Raw genomic sequence first — 21,821 nt, forward strand, 5'->3', positions numbered from 1 at the left:
ACTTGGTATTTTCCTGAGTACCAGGTTTTTGTAATAGCAGATTAATTTTTCCTCGTCAGACCACGACTGATATCTTTAAGAAAAAATATTTTCATATCTTCTAAAAAGTCAGACCGTACAATTCTGATTTAGAGTTTGCAATTCCTTCATGTGTAAACCGACAATCTTTTTCTACTTGCCTCAATCATATAGTTTGTAATAATTCACTTTGTTTTAATTGTTGTTCTTGTAAATATTTCGTTTGTATTTGTTGTGTTTGCATGGCCAACTGCATGGTTTTTATTTCAGTTATTTGCTCTATATTAAACTTTTTAGCATAGAATAAAACAAAAAATAATTGTACAAAAAGTGCTAGATAAATTCAATGGATTTGTTTTAAAAAAAGCACATATTATTTCGTAACAATTTAGAAAAATTTTTAAGAAGAAAATACATCAGCGACACTGACCGACCGCCGACACACACATGCACTGCAGCATAAGAACATGTTCTTTTCTTGCAGTCTTATTTATTTTTTCTTATTAGAAGAAAATGAATTTGAAATAAATAAGCAATAGAACCAATATTTTTCTTTCCCTTTTATTTTTTTCAGTATGAACTAAATTGAATTACGCTTATTTTTTTCGACAAAAAAAAAATTAATTACTTTTGTGTGTCTTAGTTTTGTGTTGTTTTTGTGTCGTATTCTTTTTAAAATTTTCTTTTTCAGTTGGTTGAATTATTTTTCCAAAAAAGATTTTTGAACTTATTTCCGTCTTTCGTTCTGACTCAATGCCTTTTTACCTTTGACCATGAGCGTTCCTAAATGCAGTTTCACTTTTTTCCTCTTGAGTTCTTCTTAGAAAGAATTTTTTGCCTCAAAAGTATCATATGTTCATCTTTTTAGCCAAATAATATATCTTTCTTCAGATAATCTTTGCACAGGACATTCACTTAGGGTTATTACAAAAGTTTATTTACAAAGGCGAGAGTCTGTCTGTCTCTCTCGTGTCTTGGAACTCCTTAATTCCCGAAGGAGTATATCTACATTGTGTGTATATTATTGTACGGAGGCGTGCTGGGTCATTCCATTATAACAAGATATATATATATATATATATATATATATATATATATATATATATATATATATATATATATATATACTCGTAGCCAAATTGAATATTGAAATGCTCATATCTTTAGTTCTATGGGCCGAAACTACATGAAAATTGGCAGTTTGTTTAAAGATTATAATACTATTGCATGGTTAAAATATGAGAATTGGTAAAAAAAGAACCTATATTTTCAAATCAATAAAATATGCCCAAAGTTGCCTACATTTGTATATATAGTGTCCTGGTAAGTCAGCTTTTATTTTGCTGCATTGGAATGAATTTTGCTAAGGGTATTTTTTGCTTGGTTGTCTCCCCTGTGACATTGCCAGGTCACTAATATATAAGTGACCTTGGCTGTTTGTGTAAGGACTGGTTTCTACCAAAATTCTCTGGCAATTTTTGGTCTACAAACTTAAAACTTGATATATAGGGGATATGGATCTACAGAAAACAATTCGATATGGTCTAGCTGGTAAATAAATAGCTGCTAAGGGATCAAATTGAAAAAATCGAACTTGGTAACCGTAAGTCCGCATAAAGTGCTCTTCTATGCATGCGCAAAAATACATTTATACGTTACTTTTCAACTTTTTATATGCACATGGACGTTGCTAAGAGGGTAATGAATAAAGCTGAAGAGAAATGTAATAGTTTCGATTCTAGCTCATGGTACGCAAGTCATATTTTTAGTTTTGAAATCACTACTATATATTGTGTACACTATAATAATCAATAGAGTATTGACTCTGTAATAATAAATATGAAAGTTCACTGCTATATATTGGGTGCAATATCATAATTAATACAGAATTGACTCTATAATAATAAATACGAAATCTGCATAAATTAAAATACCTTATACGTATTTTACGATTGGACAACGCGTAACCTCGTGCTAGTATATATATATATATATATATATATATATATATATATATATATATATATATATAACGAGAGAGAGAGAGAGAGAGAAAGAGAGAGAGGGGAAGACATCCAGGGGAGAGAAGAGGGTAGATAGATAGATAGATAGATAGATAGATAGATAGATAGATAGATAGATAGATAGATAGATGCGCATTCACTTCTGTTTCTTCTCTTTTCCCCCTAGCTATTTGCTATCTCGGTTCGACTCCTCTCCTGTTTCATTCACCTCCCTTATTCTCCGATATCTCATTCCATTCTTGGTTGTTTATTGCTTATATTGTCTTCTTCTTTTTCTCTCCTTCTTTTTTCACGTAGATGATGACGTCGACAAAAAAAGAAGAAAACGAAATGGAGATAAAAACCGTACAGATAGTGCCTGTTTCCCGCCCACAGACCAAACCAACTGGTGCCAGATCTTGGCTGTGAGATTCAACGCACACCTCGTTCTCTCTGCAAGTTCTGTTGTTTCTCTGCAGTTCGGCGCTCATCGTTAACGTAAAAGACACACTGAAAAGTTTATTTTCATCATGAGTTCTAAGGTAAGTTCAGTATTCTTTTTTTTTTTTTTTTGCATACGATTAGAAGTTATGAAATTTAGGAGTTTGGTTTGCATCCGTATAATATTCTGTATTACATTGAAGTAAAGTGTAGAGTAGGTTAGTGTAACAGTTTTTGCCGATTTAAAATTTAATCTTGAAAATGCGTTTTGAAAAATCGTTATTAATAATAATAAGGATATTTCTTCTCTGTAACTTGAATCAATCTGTCAACAAACTTATAAATACCTTGCTTATAAATTCGTTAAGGTTTTGATGTGAAATATGAATTCAACTCAAGGTCAACTTCTCGTGATGTTAAGCTAAGGCCACGTATTTTTATCCTTGAAATATATCATAATCTGAATGAGCCACAAGAATATGTAAAATGGGTAGAATTTCCTAACCAAATTCTCCTAAATCTTTGTTCACTAGTGCTGTGTGAGGACGAGCATTATCCTTATAAGAAGATGACTCTCTTTTCTGTTGACTAAAGAGGGTCGTCGTTTTCGGATCAACATTGCAGAAAAATATGAATGATGCTTTAAAAATCTGAAAGAAAAAGGTTATGAATTAATCATGGTGATTTGTTTAAGTAATAACAATATGCATAAATTAATTACAATGACTTAAAATGTATCTTCAACAAACCGGCAAAAACTTTTGCATCGAGCTATTATTATTGTGGGTTTTCACACAGGTCATCGTCAAAGATTTCTCTTTTAGAACAATATAATATTCAGCCGTTTTCAGCATTATAAGCCGTTGCCTAGTCTCACTTTTCTCGTCGATTTCGATTTCTTTTTCTTTGGGGCTGTTATTGTTATTATTATTATTATTATTATTATTATTATTATTATTATTATTATTATTATTTGTTTTTTTTTGTTTGTTTTTTTACTCGCCAGGAGTAGTCACACATCAAAGATTTCTCTTTGTAAACAACTCGTGGTATTCTTTGGAATCTTAATGAAAACAAGTCTGCCCAAATTTCCAGTACTCACTACCTCTTTTGATAACCTTTTGCAAAAGAATTTGCGTTATTGCAACTGTCACTTACCATTGATTTCTCATTGACAGCAGCCATTGGTCTTCACTGGAATTTGGATGGCAATAAGTCTCTCCAAGGTCCCAGTCCTCTTTGCACTCATCTGGCGGAGGTCTGGATAGTGCTTTCTCTTTTCGGTTTTTCCATTCTCCTTGACCTTCCTCACTTATTTGGTGTGGCGCCAGTTTATGGTGACACACACACACACACACACACACACACACACACACACATACACAGACACACACACACAAACACAAACACAAACACAAACACAAAGAGGGGGTGTCCGGAACGCAGGGATGCATGAGGTCTCTTACAATTATATTGCTTCAGTTTTCATGATTCCATGTGATGTTTCTTTGTGTTTTACATCTGTAGCCGTTTCTGTGTGTCCAGTATGTGCCCGTAGTTCATGTGTGACGTTAGTCTCCGCATTCAAGGGATTCCCTTAATGTTTCTGCAGTTTTCATTATTGTTATCTGTTGTATTTTCTTAGCCATCCCTCTGATTACTACTACTACTACTACTACTACTAGCGGGAGGGGCGACTTTGCTCGGGCATAAAATATGCTTAAATATGATATTTTAAATTGTTTTAATTTCGTATATACAGAGTCGTGATTTCAAAGATAACAAAGTATTTAGGTGCCATCAGCGAGAATCGGGACTGAAACTGAAGCATTCAAAGCTGGTGACGTTACCACTGTACCAACCAACATGACACGCATATAAACCGATTCAAAATTAAAAATAAACTTAGATGAATGTAAAAAATGTTTAACGATTTTTACAATTTTGACCCATTTTTTGACCCCTGAAAAACAATTTTTACCGACTAAAGACCCATAAAAACATGGTCCGTAAAAAATCCAATCATTTAAGGCCCTTAGCGCCACTCTGCGACTTTTAGTTTCGGAGAGAGATAGAGTTTGAAAATGTGGAGACAGACAGACAGACAGACAGACATATAGCCGTTTATATGTTAGATTATAATAAAATGTTCATTATAATCATCAATATTATCAAACAATTATTTTGATCAAAATCAGTTTATCTCAAAATATTTTATTCAGAATTTTACTTTAATTTCCAATTAATAATAATTACTACCTAGATTGCCTGTTCATATGCGGGTTGATAATGAAAAACAATTTATTAATTACAAGAAATCATGCTTCATCTTGCACTGGATTAAAAGGTGCCTTAAAATAAACATCTCACAACTGAAGTTATGGGTTTATACAAGTTTTAGTTGTATTAAGCTTCTATTGTGGTGTTTTACATCGTTTATAATCGGAATTTTTCAATGTTTTTTTGTTTTTATTTTTTGGGTTTTTTGTTTTTTGTTTTTATTTTTTGGTTTTTTTGTGGTGTTTTTTTTTTTTTGTTTTGTTTTTGTAATCTATATAATTGTTTCACTTATGGCTTAAAACTCGTAAATTTTCTAAGCGATGTTTAATTAGGAATCCATTTTAAAAAGCTCGATAATGACAGTCAGGAACTCGTAAATCTAAAGTAAAAAGAACAAATAATTTATGACAAATGAATTAGAATAAAATTTTCTACCGACCTATATGCATGTAAAGTGAGGAAACACTTTTTAGGCTTTCATATTTTAGAATGTTCTTTCGATGAAAGTTGTCTTATCGACAAACACACAAGGCATTTGAAATTATCTTATTAATTTAGTCAAAATTAGACAAAATATTGGTTTTGAGTAAAAACAAACTTTAATTATTTACTAAATCTATGCATGTCCTTGAGTATTTGCAAAAAATATTGTTTTATATTTACGTATCCAAATAAACTTACTTATAGCTGCCAGTCGTTTCGCGATGCTTTTCACAGTTACGTTTATTCTGCATTTTGTAGGACCTAACCCTAATGATAAACCGAGTCATATCCAATCAGAATTCACAAAAGTAAGTCAAGGGTGTGTACACCTACTGCGCATAACTAGCGAGGCTATTCGTTTCTGCAAAATGAAAGTTTCATATATAATAACTATCTGCACTTACTTTTTAGAAATATATTTTTATTGGGTTGAAGTGTTATCTCTCGTGATTTCCGTTCCAACCTCAGAGTTAGCAAATGCTTTGTATATAGCTAAGAGACACCACATCGCTCAAATATGGCGTTCTTCGTAATTACACATGATATCAATTAAATGCACTCTATTTTCACATGTGCATAGCTTCAGCTTAATCTGGTCCATCTGATCCCTTTATCATGTGCAGCTATGAACAACGCTATACGTAGTTAAGCGAAATGGTTTTCGTACTTATCTAGACGAACGAAGTCTATTATTTGTAGAGTCCTATTTAATTGGAAGTCACGCATTACTGAAAAGATTATTTAAAGTCGCGTTTCTTAGAATACTTCAGAAAGCTAAGATCATGGCATAATAACAATTAGTAAGATACAATTATCGGCCTTTATTTGAAAATACTCTACCTTATTACTATATGAAACGGGATATTTTAATTGGAATAAGGTGGAATACCACTCTCAGGATAGGTTAATAATAGTAAGGCAACTTTGAACTCTTTGATGAGTGAAAAAGCTTAAAGTCGCAAAATATTTCCGATCTGCTCATAGTACTGTAGATATATAATAAGCTCAGTAGGTATATTTATTTTAGAGCTATATTAATATTAATATATTAATATTGATATATTAATATTGATATATTGATATATTAATATTGATATATTAATATTTATATATTAATATTGAGTATGAAGATTAATAATTGTAAATTATGAATCAGTTTAAAAAGGATGAACAAACAAAATCAAATTTGATCATTTCACAAAATTCGTCTCATTCTGCCTTTTTGCAATCGGTTTGCCCCTGCAAGATCTAAATTTTTATACGGAAACAGATTAAGGTCATCATGGGGATCCTCTAAATTGATGTTCTTCAAATGCGAATCTTTGTGGGAGAAGGCGTGTTGGTTTTTCTGAGACCCTCACTATAATTGCAATGATAACTTCCCTTTAATCTGTTTCAGTGAGTAATGTCTCCACACTAACTGTTTACTTATCCGGAATAATTGTTTTCAGAGAAAATACAAAGCCAAAAATGTAAGAGCAAAAATAAAATATATAAATAATTAAAGCAAAAAAAGTTATTTTCATGCCAATAATAAAGTGTAACAAAAAATAAACTACTTCGAATAAACTCGATATTTTGATGCTCTATTGTAATACAACTTCCTGTTTCAGTAGCTGCTTTTCAAGAAATTATTTTCCTGCTCATTGTTTTACTCCTAACTATTCCCTATATTTTTATATTTTAAACATTAATATTTTTTAATATATTAATGTATTAATATATCTTATATTTTTAACATTAAAGCAGATATGCATCTCCCATCTTTGCGATAATCATATTTTGTTCTTGTTACCTCCTTGCATCAACTGGCCTTATTTCTTGTTTCGAACGACTCCCGCAAAACGTATTGATATGTTAGATGGATTGCTCTTTGGATCAGACTTAAAAGATCCGATAAAATAACTATTTATGTTAGGTTCTATCAATCCATTTACACTTTATCATAAGAATGCTAATCCACTTTTAATATTTCGGCACATCGAAAATTAAAAGAACTTCGTAAGATATCGCCTCATTATAATCAACGTACGTTAAGCTCTATAATCGAAACTCATTACAATACAAAGAGTTGTTTGCAAGAATTCGTGTCTTCTGTTTTAAGATCAGTGAATTACCTTGCCACATGTTCTCGTTTCTAGGAGACGAAGCTTAACATTTTAAGATTTAAGCTTATAATATCTTGAAGATGTATTTTCTTAAAAAGTTTATTTTGTTTTCTTCAATCCCCTTTAAACATGAAAGAGTACCTCCCTTGCTGTCATAAAGACTCCTTTTAATTACAGAGCAATATCTTGAATCGGGTGACTAGGTTTTCGACTAGCCTTTCATTATTGCGTTAGTTACTCTCTACTGTTCTCCTTAAAGTCAGGACTGTACTCTAATCGATAATGTCTTCGATATTATAGATGCAGCATTCCCCTTAGAAAGTAATGCCTAAATACATGTGTTTGGTGACTTTAATATCCACCATAAAAATTGGCTTGGTTTCTCAGATTGAACAGATGCAGCTCGACGCTGTACTTATAGCTTCTCTATAGCCCATCACCTCACACAGACAGTCTTGTTCCCGAACCGTCTTCCTGATCGTGAACCAGCAAGTTTCACTTCTACACCTATTCCTTACCACCGTACCTGAGCATTGGTGCATCTACCACTAGGCTCTACTTCTTGGATAAGACCCAAAAAAGAGTCTCCACTCTAATAGGTTCCGATTTGTCAACTAAGCTCTAATCCCTGTTCCATGGCCGCAATGTTGCATCGCTGCGTCTGTTTTACAAGTATTTTAATGAAGTATACTCTGATGAACTCATTGCACTGTAACCCCCTCGACGTAATTACCCTGATAAACCCGCTAGCAACAAAAGTATACCTTTTCACTGTTGAGGTTTTTAAATACTTGAAACCTTTCTACTCAAATAGCTTTTCCCCTCGAAAAGCTAGACTTTGGAATTCCCTTTCTGCTTTCCTGACTATGCTGATGTGAAGGAGTTTAAATGCAACGTAAACCAGCATCTTGTTAATCTTTCCTAGGCATGTTCCCAAATGATAGCCCTTACGTCCAAGGGGCGATATGCTCATTTGGGCTAAACATGAATAAAAATGAGTAAAGAATTTTTCATTATTTTGATGTAAATACATTGGAAGAAGATATTTTGCAGAGACAATTTACTAAATATTGCCTCTTTAAAATGCCCTCAAACGTTCTAATTTTCCCTTTCGATGTATTAAAATATTGAACGCATTTTTCCTTTTCGTAGGCATTTTTGTGGTATATGAAACACATACTTTACTAAAAATAAATGAGGGATTCTGTCATCCACGGTAACCTCCCCCCCCCAAAAAAAAAGTTCGCCTACGGAATCTTTCATAAAAACCTATTCTTTCAGCAATTCAAACTTATTCGGTACAAATAAATCTCAATCTATACTTTATTTCCCCCCTTACGTTTCAACAAGTAACACCCGCAATATTTGTTTTATTGTCGTTCAATGATATACGTGATTTCGTGATCGTCTCATCAGTAGGAAGCGTATTCTTGAATATACTTCGTATTAATCGGGCATTAATCACACATACACACATATTTTATTAATATGGTTAACTCAAAGATGATGTTTATCAAAACAATCTGCAAACAATTCCCGAATTAAATAAGGCTCACCGCGAATAAAAATTAGAAGATTGCCAAGGGAGGGTTGTGGAATAGATTCATGATAATTTTTCACGTCGTATCGTGGTTATTGAAGAGTGATAAGATAAATACTGCTGGAATGAATGAAACTTGGTGAATAAGTCAGGTATAGCTTAAAGTTTATTTGTCCTGAATTTGGTTGTGTTTTGAATATTATTCACGATTACATTGATGGTATTTCAGGGTTCATCTTGTTAATATAGTGAAAGGCAACACAAATGCAATCATATTTTAATCAAAGATCTCATCGGCATATTAACTTGATTACTATAGTTCAAATATAAGCACCATTTATTGTTATTTCAGATATGCAATAATTTATCAACTAATCTATTCTTGATATGTATATTCAAATCAAACAAGATGAGGATTACAAAGTTAAGTCAGTTAGTGAGAAATGCGGAGCTATCCTAAAGCCACCATGTTGGACCCCGTCTCTCACGGTCACGTGAATAGGAATATTATAACACCAGAGATGAGGAAATTTATTATGCATCCTTCAACCCAACCGGTTAATATTGTGCAATTTATTTTTTTTTTACAAAGGAGTCACCACTTATTAAGGCCCAGGGGCCACTTGAGGATAAGGGTTAGTAACGGGACAATAAAGTAATAATTGTTAGTAGTGGACATTTGGTAAATTGGATTACTTAAGGGGAACGGCTCATCAAGAATTTGTTTACGTTGGACTTGAAGACGACCATATTATAATCAGCCGGGAATCAGGCAAACAGAAGAGTGTTCCACAGCTGTGCAGTTCTAATAAAGAAGCTTTGTTCACGAAATCTACGTTTAGGTTTAAGCACAGATAAAGAGTGGGGGAAATTATTAATAGTGTTTTCAGCTATACGAGTGTTTCTCGTGAAAGTTTGGCGAGGGGGGGCATAGGTTGGAGCTCAAACGAGCACTTGCCATAATAATAAACTTCTGATTTTTTTCAATATATCTCATATTTTAATTTGCGGAAAAGGCGCAATATCACAAAAGTTCATGTGGATTGGTTATATGATATTTTGTGAAATGGATCTGAGGTATTAGGTCTCTGTTATTATAATAACTCATTTGTCACATCTTAGCCGAGTTTGGTTCGGTTTATTGAACAAAATATCAAATCTTTTGTGTTATATATTGTAGAAATAAATTAAGTATTAGAAAGAATTCAATATATAGAATACTGAGTACAGCATAATTGACGGGAAATTATTAGTTTCTCTCGTTCCTAATGGTAGATCCACTTTGAATTTGGAATTACCAAATTCAGAGTACACATCGATATCAGATACGGTATTAAATAACATAAAAAAGGTTGATATGCCGTATGTAATTCAAATCTAAACAAACAGAGACATTCTTTAAAAACATCTAGAACTATTTTATCGTTTTTATTTTTGTTTCTTTAATGATTTTTCATCGGTAAGCGAAGGTTTTGATACATGAAAGTTATTTTCGAAACACATGAAATCTTACTTGTCTTCTTTTTTCCAAATGTTTTTCATTTGCGGAATTTGATAAAAGAGTGGAAAATCAGACTTTTTTTTCTGTTTTCTGTTTTCACTGATAATCGTTTTTATAACCGTTGGATTTCTCTTCTGTAAACATCTAACATATTTTTTTCATTTTTTTTTCTTGCATCATATGATTAATTTTACCGTCGTAATAACATATTGTAAACCATTGCCAACATTAATCACGCCACTTTGTTTTTACCTTCAACAGGTTTCATTATCAAAGAAAAGTACAGAGAAAAAACATAGTCTATTTATCATATATATATATATATATATATATATATATATATATATATATATATATATATATATATAATTCCTTTAACGCCGCACACATATTCAACACGCACATACACTCACATATATATTGTAATTCTTAAATAGCTGTTTCGTCATTTCATGGTTATTCAACTCAAAGCCAATCAGACTTTTCAGCAGTCTGATACAGCGTTCGTAATGAAGTAATATGATGTTTACACGGAAACAACCGTCCCATTCAACTGAACTTGGCCGCTGTAATTTTTCTCCATACTAAAGCAATCATCAATGAGACTTGTTTTAAAGGTGTACAGTTCAACAAGAGGGTCGTAACGACGAAGCTAGGAACATCCTAAAAGCACCTATCAGCCGTGTATAAAAGCATGATAGAAAATGGGCTTGGGGAAGGATCAGGTAGGTAAATTTGCAGCAGAAACAGATTAGGAATTTAAATTTTATGATTAACGGTTTAAAAAAACGGTTAAATTGTGGTTTAAAGTTATAATCTAAATTGATTTTTCTAACGCTAGTTTCCTTATTTTAAGACAAGCCGTTATTTTGAATAGAATATACATGTATGATATATACACAACATAATCACGTTAACACAACGCCTCTTGTTATATCATCGAAGTTAAGCAACGTTGAGCCGGGTCAGTACTAGATGAACGGAAGATATGACTGATTACCGTTTATGAACTTCGTATTCCTATAAAACTTCTTCCTTCAGTGGCCCGCTGCTGATGAATGCCACTTGCTCTCTCTCTCTCTCTCTCTCTCTCTCTCTCTCTCTATATATATATATATATATATATATATATATATATATATATATATATATATATATAGATAGATAGATAGATAGATATTCTCACTAACTGACTTTACTTTTAAATAATTCATAATTTAGGGATTCAAATTTTATGATTTGAAACGGTTAAATTTCAAATCTAGAATTTTTATTATATGCAGAACAAAGAATACATTTTAATAAATATATTTCTATATTTTCGATGTTTATTCATGTCCTCAGAGGAAAAATATTCGCAAGTATTATAAATGGTTTGCGCCTTATTTGCTAAAGCTAGTAAACATAGACAATTATAATTAAAAGTTTTTAAAGTTTTTAAATCATAGAATAAGGGAAATTAAATATTGGTGCAGAATGAAAAATGAAGAATTTAGCTGAGATTGTCTTATATAAAATATTACATCCAATATTATTTTGTAAGATCGATAATCACTGGATTCGTATACCAGTAGATTTATTGCATTTAATTATTCTGAAGTATATATATATATATATATATATATATATATATATATATATATATATATATATATATATATATATATACTGCGGAAGCAAAATTAAGATTTCAAACAAGGTGTTGATGGCAACAAAAAGTGTATTTCATTTTACGTTACAATTGTTTCCATGTCCAATCGAACAATGTAAAGCATTATATCGTTTGAAAATTTTCCAAAACCAGAATTTCTTCAGACTTTATGTATAAACACACTTTTGACAATAGAGCATTTTTTAAGAGAAAGAAAAAAGAAAATTCCCTTACGGGAATCGCATGTGAGAAACATTTACCTTTGCTGTAGTTACGTAACTACAGCAGAGGTAAATGTTTCGCACATGCTTTTTCTTTTTACTTTCTCTTCAAAAATGCTCTATTGTCATTTTCAAACGATATAATGTTTGAAATTGTTCGACTGGACATGGAAACAATTGTAACGTAAAATGAAATACACTTTTTGTTGCCATTAACACCCTGTTTGAAGTCTTGATTTTGCTTAAATGCTCAATTATGGAATATGATAATTTTGTAGCTTACTACTTAAGTCAACACTTTCTGGCTTAAAACTCATTGATATATGAAAACTTACTGAATTACACGAACTCAGTATATTACATATAAGTCATATATATATATATATATATATATATATATATATATATCAGAATAACACTTGATTCATGTTTGCATTGAATTTGTATGCATAATCAATACGCAATTAAGCAATATTTACTGAATTACAATAATTTAATGCTCGTATCATAGTCATTTTCTAGAATCAAATCACATCATATATTTTGATCAAAATTTCAATAACGATTACAGACATAATGTTTAGTTTAGACATAATGTATCATATCATGCTTTTATTTTTAGAACATAAAAGCGATACACAATTTTTCTGTTCAAAGGTGAGTAATCTTTCTAGTACAAATATATTTTTAAGTTAGAAACATGCACAGACAGACAGTTTTTCTGTATCACAGCCGTTCCGTTCGTATAGAGTAACACCTATCCCAAACCGTCGGGATCGAACCTACGATCATCTTGTTGATAGTCGGTGACTCAAATCAGTTGTATAAAAGGAGGGCGCTGGTTACAAGTGAAATTTGAATGCTTTATCTACATCTTGACAGCTACTGGAGAGTATCCCATTAGATTATTTACAAAAACTTTGGATTAGCTGCGGTTATCAGTTATCACAATGCTAAATCCAAAAAGGAGTGGTTAATCCGTTCAACTTGATCTGCGATCATCTAGCTGATAGTTGGTTACCATAGGCACACACGCGCGCGCGCACACACACACACACACACATATATATATATATATATATATATATATATATGTGTGTGTGTGTGTGTGCGTGTATGTGCCTGTGTGTGTGTTCAGATTCATAGGAATATGTAAACGTTATGGATATAAAATCTATGACTCGTTTCTAAAACCTGTGTCTGTTAATATATATATATATATATATATATATATATATATATATATATATATATATATATATGGGGGTGCGTAACTTTGAGAGAATCATTTAACATTCTGTGTATTATCCTAACAATGCAAAGAGGTTTGCATTGTCTGAATAGGTGTTTTCCTTTCCTGAAAGCTGCTTTGATGTTTCTTTCAATATGTTTAATCCACACGTTCAGGTATACACTAGAAGTGCATTTGAATTTCAAAGAACCTTCTAATAGCAAATGCCGTGTGTAAGGATTAATTAACCAAAAGTTAGGTATACCGTAAAACGTTCTACTTTTAATTAATTGAAATGATTTCGAAATAATTTTTTCTAGTTTCCGCTTCTGAATTATGAGGTTTGTGACTCAATGTACAGGTTAAACAGAAATATTTATAGAAAATCGTCAAGATGATTTCTATATTGAAAGTACTACACTCTAAAACGTTTTGCTTTGAAGTTTTTTTAGAGTTTGGATTGAGATTCAAAAAATTATTTACTTTTGGGGATTTTTTCACTTTCTTTGGCGTGTTTGTGAAATGAATTGACAAGACTAGTATTATTATAACAAGGTTTTCGACAAAGCGTCGACTACATTAGGCTGGTAAGTGAGGATACTATATATAACCGGAAGCCAGACGATGCGTATATGAAAATATGTTTTACGGAAAATAAAACTTTCAATGCCATAACAGGATGCCTATTGCAAATGTAATTGAACAAACATTTTACCAATAGATCGATGAGTGGTTGTTTGTTCATGCGTTTTCAGAGCTAAAAATGTATAAAAAGTCATAATACAAAATCTAATATGATTCAAAGATACTTGTAAGAAGTATATACGAAAAAGATTTCAGTACTTACGAAGAATTCCTAATAAGTTCTGGGAATGGTAAAATCTATTCACGATTTAAAAGTCAACTGCTCTTCCTTTTTTGAAGTTTTTTTCAGCTTTGCTTAAAGAAAGGCTAAAAAAATAATTTTCTTGCCGGTTTAATGCCATCTGTCTTTTCACATTTTTCCGTGGCTCTCAATTACTGTACTGAAATCATATGAATACTTATTCCTTACACGTAGCGGCGTAAACCTGGCTTTGCTGATTTCGTAGACCATGAGGACTATGCACCTTAGATAGAAAATAGTTTAGAAAAATCTATAAAAATTATTGTTAAATAACGATTCATATTTTTGGGGTTATTGAATTGTTAAGTAAAAAATGATAAAGTAAACCTTATTATTCACGATAAATTATGTTAAATAAAATGCAGTTTGGAAATTAGTCAAGAACAAGTTACTTTGATTTATGAAATTATTGATGCCGGATTTGGCCAAAGTAATATTTGATATTTAAAAAAAAAAAGTTGAATTCTTTGAAGTTACAGAAAATATTGAGTGTGAAAAATATTGATCAACTATGTCCGTATATTTTAGTTACCATGTACCTTACTTGTGGACGAACCTATAGAACCATTTTACTCTAGAGTAATATTTACGGTAATGTACACTCCTATATCTTTATCTCTATCTACTATTATATAAAAGGAACTTTAGTTGTGTATGTGTGAGTTCGTTCCCTGTAGACTCGAAAACAGCTCGACCTATTTTATGAAATTTTACACGGAGGTACTTTATGTGCCTGGCAGTGTTCTTAGATATGTTTTGTATCGGAATGTCTTTGATAAGTATCGATAATCGAAATAATCTGATGAAAAAAGAAACAAGCGATTTTGACTAAAGTTAACTCCTTATACAGCCTAACATCACAAGTGCATTTAAGAAGTTTTATTATAACACAAACCGAGCAGCGCGACACATAAAATTAACAGTAGGTTCGGTGCTAATGCACTTACTGATCCGTGCTATTTTTTAAATCGTATTTCCGACTTTAATTAAAGTTTTATATGTTTTTTTATTCAATTTTAAGGTTAAAGTACAAAATAGGTACAAAACACCTTCCCCTCCCCATGTTAAGAATGGCTTTTTAAATAATAACGTTATTATTTCAGCACGGATCAATAAGTGCATGAGTACCGTAGGTTCTTTGATATGACAGGGGCACATTCGAAATGAATGTTTCTATTTAGAGCACAACTGAACGATGATATTTTACTTTTGCAACCATTATATATAAAGGATAATTTTATAAAACCAACAATAGGTTCTGCGGGAGGCAGTGAAGCTTCATTCCGGTGCAAGCAATTGATTTGATTGGAAAATGTGCGATCTCATTGATTTTGATGACAAAATATATGAGTGTTAAACATTCGTTGACCATCATTCTTCGGATGCCCCTACTAGTTTTCTATTAAATATCACTTTAATAACATCCGTCAGAAATGAGTAGATAAACCCAACTAAATTATTTCAATAGAAACGTTTACCAATTGCAAATAGGCAGTAGTCCGTATTTTTTGTTTGTTATTGCCTTATCTGTGTTAGTTTGTTCAATTGTGTTTCGCGTTCATAAGATAACACTTGTCTACCAACACGATGGATTTTGAAACACGCAGCTTATTACAATACGAAAACCCAAAATATACAAACAACACTAATATGGAAGCATTGGCAAAGGCAATAAAGGTGCTTTTTATTTGTTTTCTTTTTCAAAGGTGCCGTTTCTTTGGCATTTTTCCACCTGTAATATACGCACGCATTACATACAGCGCTGTTAAGTTATTTTGCTGGCTGGGCGGACGAAAAATACGGGTGGTCGAAAATGATGCTAATAATAATCTTTTTCCTTTTAAAGTTGAAGGTGAGCGTATTGTCCGCATACTTTTCTACCCATTAAATGCGTTCTTTATTTGTTATGAGTGAATATGCTTTTGTTACTCTTTCTTTCTTTTTAAAACAGGCAGCAGTGATCTCATGGTAATTTACCAATAACTAATTATGTTCGACATATTGCTTATTTCAAGGCAAGATTGCTGATTCCTGCTATCCGTGCATCCACACTTAAGCTGGTCGTTATAAAAATGTTAGATTTTCTTTCGAACTTTTACTCCAAGCTACTTTGCTTTCCAGTTGCTTTCATATATATATATGTGTGTGTGTGTCTTTCTTTTTCATTCTCGCCTTTATTTCGCAGTCTTACTTTTCTTTCTGTCTATAGTTTCTCTATTAAGGTTTTCATCGTCTTTCCTTTTCTTTCTCACTCCTTTTTTTTTCTTCCATAGTATCTCACTTTTCTCAGTCTGTCTGCATTTTTTTTATTTCTTTAAAAAGATATCACTCTACTCGTGTTAAGTTTGTTTTACCTGGCAATTCGTATTGCCCGTCTTTCTAATATTAGTTAAACCTAATACTCTAGATTCTTGGCTTCCACAAGAATTTTTATCTGTTGCAATGACACTGGAACTGTCCTGGCCCCATTTCTAGCTCGAGAATTAGATGTTGCTTAAGAATTAGAAGAGATTTCCATGTACACTCTATATTTTAATATAGCCTCCCATCTCCTTAAATAATGATCACTTCATCTTTATATTTAAAAAAATACAAATTAAAAGTTAAACAAGTTCCCAGCCAGAGTTTCAATAAGAAGTCTCAAACGTACTGGTTTGCAAGTTATTAGCCGACATTTGAATTGATTTCCTTATAAACAATGGATAAAATGTGATGGGAATAAATTGGGTTCGACAACATGTCGAAATGTAATCGATGATTTTGAAATAAACTCGGCATCGGAAATATAACACTCTATTCAAATATAAAATAGCCAAGTAAAATAAATAATAATATGCTTATTTTTATAATTTTAACTCTATTGAGTTTATATTTATATATATTCAAATTTCGGTGCTCGATTTAAAGGAAAATAAGTAAAAAGTACAAGAATTATCTAGTAATTCAGTTAAATAAAGTCCATTAAAAAGTGAATGTGTCTCTATTTGTTTCCTAATATCACCTAAAATTTCATTGATAACAACGGCGAGACCTGAACTAAATATCTAAACTGGACTCGTAAAAAGTCTAAAGATGTGAGCGTCCACTGCGCATGTCTGAAGGGTTCTTTTTTATTTTTTTTTTTTTATTTTTTTTTTTTTTATGGGGGTGGGTGAAAAACTCATTTTTCTGTTAGTGATGTGATTCTGCTACAAAATTATCCAATGAATGTTTCGTATGGACAGCATTGGGAAAGTTTTCTTTTATACTTTCCGACAGCGTTTGATCATTTTTTCCGTTGTTTTATGTAAAATTGAGTCATTTGCTTCAGTGTCTAATTTAAAAATAGTTAGCATAGTCTAACAATATCGTTTCAGATGGAAAGAAATAATATATAAAGAATATAGACTGAGATAATTGGTGTATGAATAGAGAGATTTGTGCGCATATTCATTAATAGTTGCATCCTTGTTCATCTCTCTTGAACGCAAACACTAGTGATGATGATGGTGGTGATGATGGTGGTGATGGTATGGTAGTATTTAAAGTGGTGATGGTAGTGGTAGTATTTAAAGGTGAATAAAGTTTCTGTGCTTTTTATCTTGAATTTCAAATAACTTATTCTCAACGTGAGTCACGCGCACTATTTTAGGAATTTTGATAATGGGAAGTTACAGTGATTTTAAAATTATATTAAAACAAATTCATATCGACTTGTGGGACAAGTGGAAATTCCACGATAAATGAAAAGTAAATCAGCAAGATACAAGATTCATCAATTTAGGACAGGAGTTATTTTACAACAAAAAGAAAATTGTTTACTTTAAAACAGATGAATAAATAATTGATCAGTTCATTTTTATGCAATCAATTCAAATCACCAGACGTTTAGTTTCTTTTTCGCGCATTGCTTTTTACATATATTGCTATCTATATAAAGATAAATATGTATATATGTTTATATATTTCTATTATAAGACTCACTCCTGAACTAATCAACGTACCATTATGAATTTTGAACATAAGAGTGGCCAATGTAGGTTATATTTAGTTCAATTTAGTTTTATACAAAGGTGACAAAGACAACCGGAAGACATTCGTTACAATTAACAGCAATTAATAAGTATTTGAATTTTTTGTGATTATTCTTCTCATCTTTAGCGGTTTTTTGTTTGTTTGTTTGTTTTGTTTTTTGTTTGTTTTTTGCACAGCGTTTTGGTTGATGTAACCTTCGGATCTTCTTCAGGTTTATCTTTTCGAACTCTAGAATCTTTCTGCTCAATGGGGAGTCCGTTGGCTCCAACTTTAGCGGATGTTTTTGTCGGGTACAATGAATCCGTTCTGCTTAATTCTATAACAAAACCCACTGCATATTTCAGATTTGTTGACGACACTTTTGCTGTTTTTCCATCGCAAAGTGAAGCGTCGATATTTTTTGATAGGTTGAATTCTTTGCATGGAGCTCTAAAGTTCACTATGGAAAGTGAGAAGGACAATTCGCTTCCCTTCTTGGATGTTCTTGTCGAACGTTCAAGAGGGGGGGGGGGCTTTCTCACTACAATTTATAGGAAGCCGACATTTACTGGCCTATATGTTAACTGGTTGTCTTTTGTACCAAAATCACGTAAGGTCGGCTTAATAAATACTTTGGTACATAGAGCCCTCATGATTTGTTCACCTAACAGATTGGACGCTGAACTCGATAAGATCAGGGAAATATTCATCAATAATGGTTATCCTGTTGACCTTATTGATGACTGTATTTTCAAAAAAGTCGCGGATTTTAAATCCCCTAAAAAGTTTGGAACTTTGAAATGCCCGGTTTATTTAAACCGTGGATTGGAGAAAATAGTAACAGACTTTCCAAACAGATTCGCAAAAGTATTTATGACTGCTTTTATTCTGTGTCCTTGCGTTTGGTATATACTACGAGATCTGCATTTCCTTCTTTTCGCAAGGATAGTTTGCCTTACATCCAAAATAGCAATATTGTATATCAATTCAAATGCCAGTGCGATGCTGGTTATGTTGGGCGAACATCCTTCCATCTTTTGACTCGTATAAACCAGCATGTTCCATCGAAGATCAGACAAGGGAGGATGGGGTCTGGTAGTATCCCTCCTTCTGCAGCCTTGGACTCTGCTATTGGCCAGCATTTGGTTGACAACCCGTGCTGTGCCGATAGATATAAAATTGAATGGTTCGAGGTGCTACATAGAGCGGACTCCAGAAACCATTTAAAGATTTTGGAGTCTGTCTCTATCGCGGTGCAGAAACCTTCTTTGTGCCGGCAGAAAGAAACATCTAATACATTGTTTCTCTTTGGGGAACTTTGAATCTTTTCTCTCGTTCCCCGCCCCGTTGTGCCATTATTTTAATCGTTTTTTTTTAAACGTTAATAAACTTTATTTTAGTGTCCCCGTAATTTTTGGCACATTCAATAGTTCCCCATCAGAACTCTTTACTTTCGACATAGTATTATTATTTTTACGCTACCGATTTTCTCCTGATGAGATGATAGCTGAAAGAGCTCTCTAGAGACTTCCGCCCATTATATTTAAAACTGTATTTAAATTTTGTACCTCTGAACATTTATATATATATATATATATATATATATATATATATATATATATATATATATATATATATATATATATATATATATATAAGGGACTAGTCACCAACAATGTGCATTTTTAACATTATTTTATTATTCCGTGTCTTGGTATTTCATTGAGAATTATCTTTGGATCATTGTAATAATGTTTTTAAGTCATTGAAATCGTTTTTACGCGCGTTTCAGACGGTCTGTGATGCGTCCTCGTCAGAAATTATTTTCAAATGTGTTGGAGATGTGCCGGAAGAAAGAAACATCTAACGCATTGTTTCTCTTTGGGGAACTGTGAATCTCCAACACATTTGAAAATAATTTCTGACGAGGACGCATCACAGACCGTCTGAAACGCGCGTAAAAACGATTTCAATGACTTAAAAACATTATTACAATGATCCAAACATAATTCTCAATGAAAAACCAAGACATGGAATAATAAAATAATGTTAAAAAATACACATTGTTGGTGACTACTCCCTTATTTAAATATACATCTTTCTTTCGTTGGAATTTCTTAACCCATTTTATATAAATATATATATATATATATATATATATATATATATATATATATATATATATATATATATATATATATATATATATATACTCTCCTACAGCCCACACTAATTGAGCGATCATCACCAAACCTGGTATGATGATGGTGCACACCAATTTTAAGATTAAGGTCAATGGTCAAGGTCATAGCCTATGTATATATACTCTCCTACAGCCCAAATCACTGAACCGATCATGACCAAACCTTACATGATGATGGTTTCTGACGTATGAATCATGTACGTTATTTTTCAAGTTTACGGTCAAATGTTATGGTCGGGACTTATATATCGGTTGCAACTTATTCTCGAATATTATCATTGCGTTATATTTGTATTAATATTGCAAAGATTAATCTTTTTTTACACCTGCTAATGAATTATACCCGATGATACAAACATGACAACCATGCAGACGACTTGCAAAGCGAAATGCTTCATTGCTACTTTGGACCCTCTTATGTTTAATGTTCTTAATGAAGTTCATTCTTTGCCACGGACGCTGTATCTAGAAATACCATTCAAACTTGTTGTGAAAGCTTCAGTGCATTTGTAACTTCATCGGTGAAGAGTAATACAAAAGTTATTAAGTTACACTATTTCACATTCATTGCAGGTCCAAACAAGTAGAATCCTTCCATATTCTAATAGAATGATGCTAAATGTCTTATGTGCTACCAACTGGAATTTATCGCGGTTAATACGAATTCTTTCAAATAACAAAACCAAGCAACCATTAACCATGATATTTGTTTTCATCAATGTCATTCTGTACGGAGTTTATAACACACACACATATGCGCTGTATACTTGAATAATTACCGTCTCACAACGGTCAAAATTAATTCCAAGAATTCTATCAAGTTTATATCTAGTTATAAAGATTGAAATACAACATATAATACTGCTAAAACTTAAATCCTTATTTATATTTTGGAAACAAAAATTCAATATTTTGATTCCAGAAATTGTCAAAAATTGAAAGCTTAGGCGTTATTGATAAATGTCTTAAAACAAATTGAAATTTTTAAAAATGTTGATTATTAGTGTCTAATTATTACAATACAAATTTAACATATTTGAATTTTGAAATAAGGTTGTTTTCCTGTAGCCTCTAAAAAACTAAACCCCTTTAAAATAATTTTTAAAAAACTGAAATGTATGTAAAAGTTTATTAGTTAATGTCTAATACCTATTGTTAACATTTAAGAAAATTAGATAACATCTGAATTTTCACAAAGGGATTCTACCTCAACTTTTCTTCCTTTGCATAAAACTAAATAAAACTAAATGTAACCCACATTA

General features: G+C 31.9%; 1 protein-coding gene across 1 annotated transcript in view; it reads left to right on the top strand.

Moving 5' to 3' along the window:
- Positions 1 to 2,355: 2,355 nt before the first annotated feature.
- LOC145291336 (myophilin-like) overlaps positions 2,356 to 21,821 on the top strand; it is an 85,573-nt gene continuing 66,107 nt past the window's right edge. The window contains exon 1 of the mRNA XM_080137093.1: positions 2,356 to 2,563. Coding sequence (XP_079993219.1) covers positions 2,552 to 2,563 — 12 coding nt within the window. The 5' untranslated portion in view covers positions 2,356 to 2,551. The remainder of the gene's footprint in view (positions 2,564 to 21,821) is intronic.

This window comes from Euprymna scolopes, chromosome 12 (genome assembly GCF_053919585.1).
Source record: "Euprymna scolopes isolate OS-2025 chromosome 12, ASM5391958v1, whole genome shotgun sequence".
Classification (NCBI taxonomy): Eukaryota; Metazoa; Mollusca; class Cephalopoda; order Sepiida; family Sepiolidae; genus Euprymna; species Euprymna scolopes.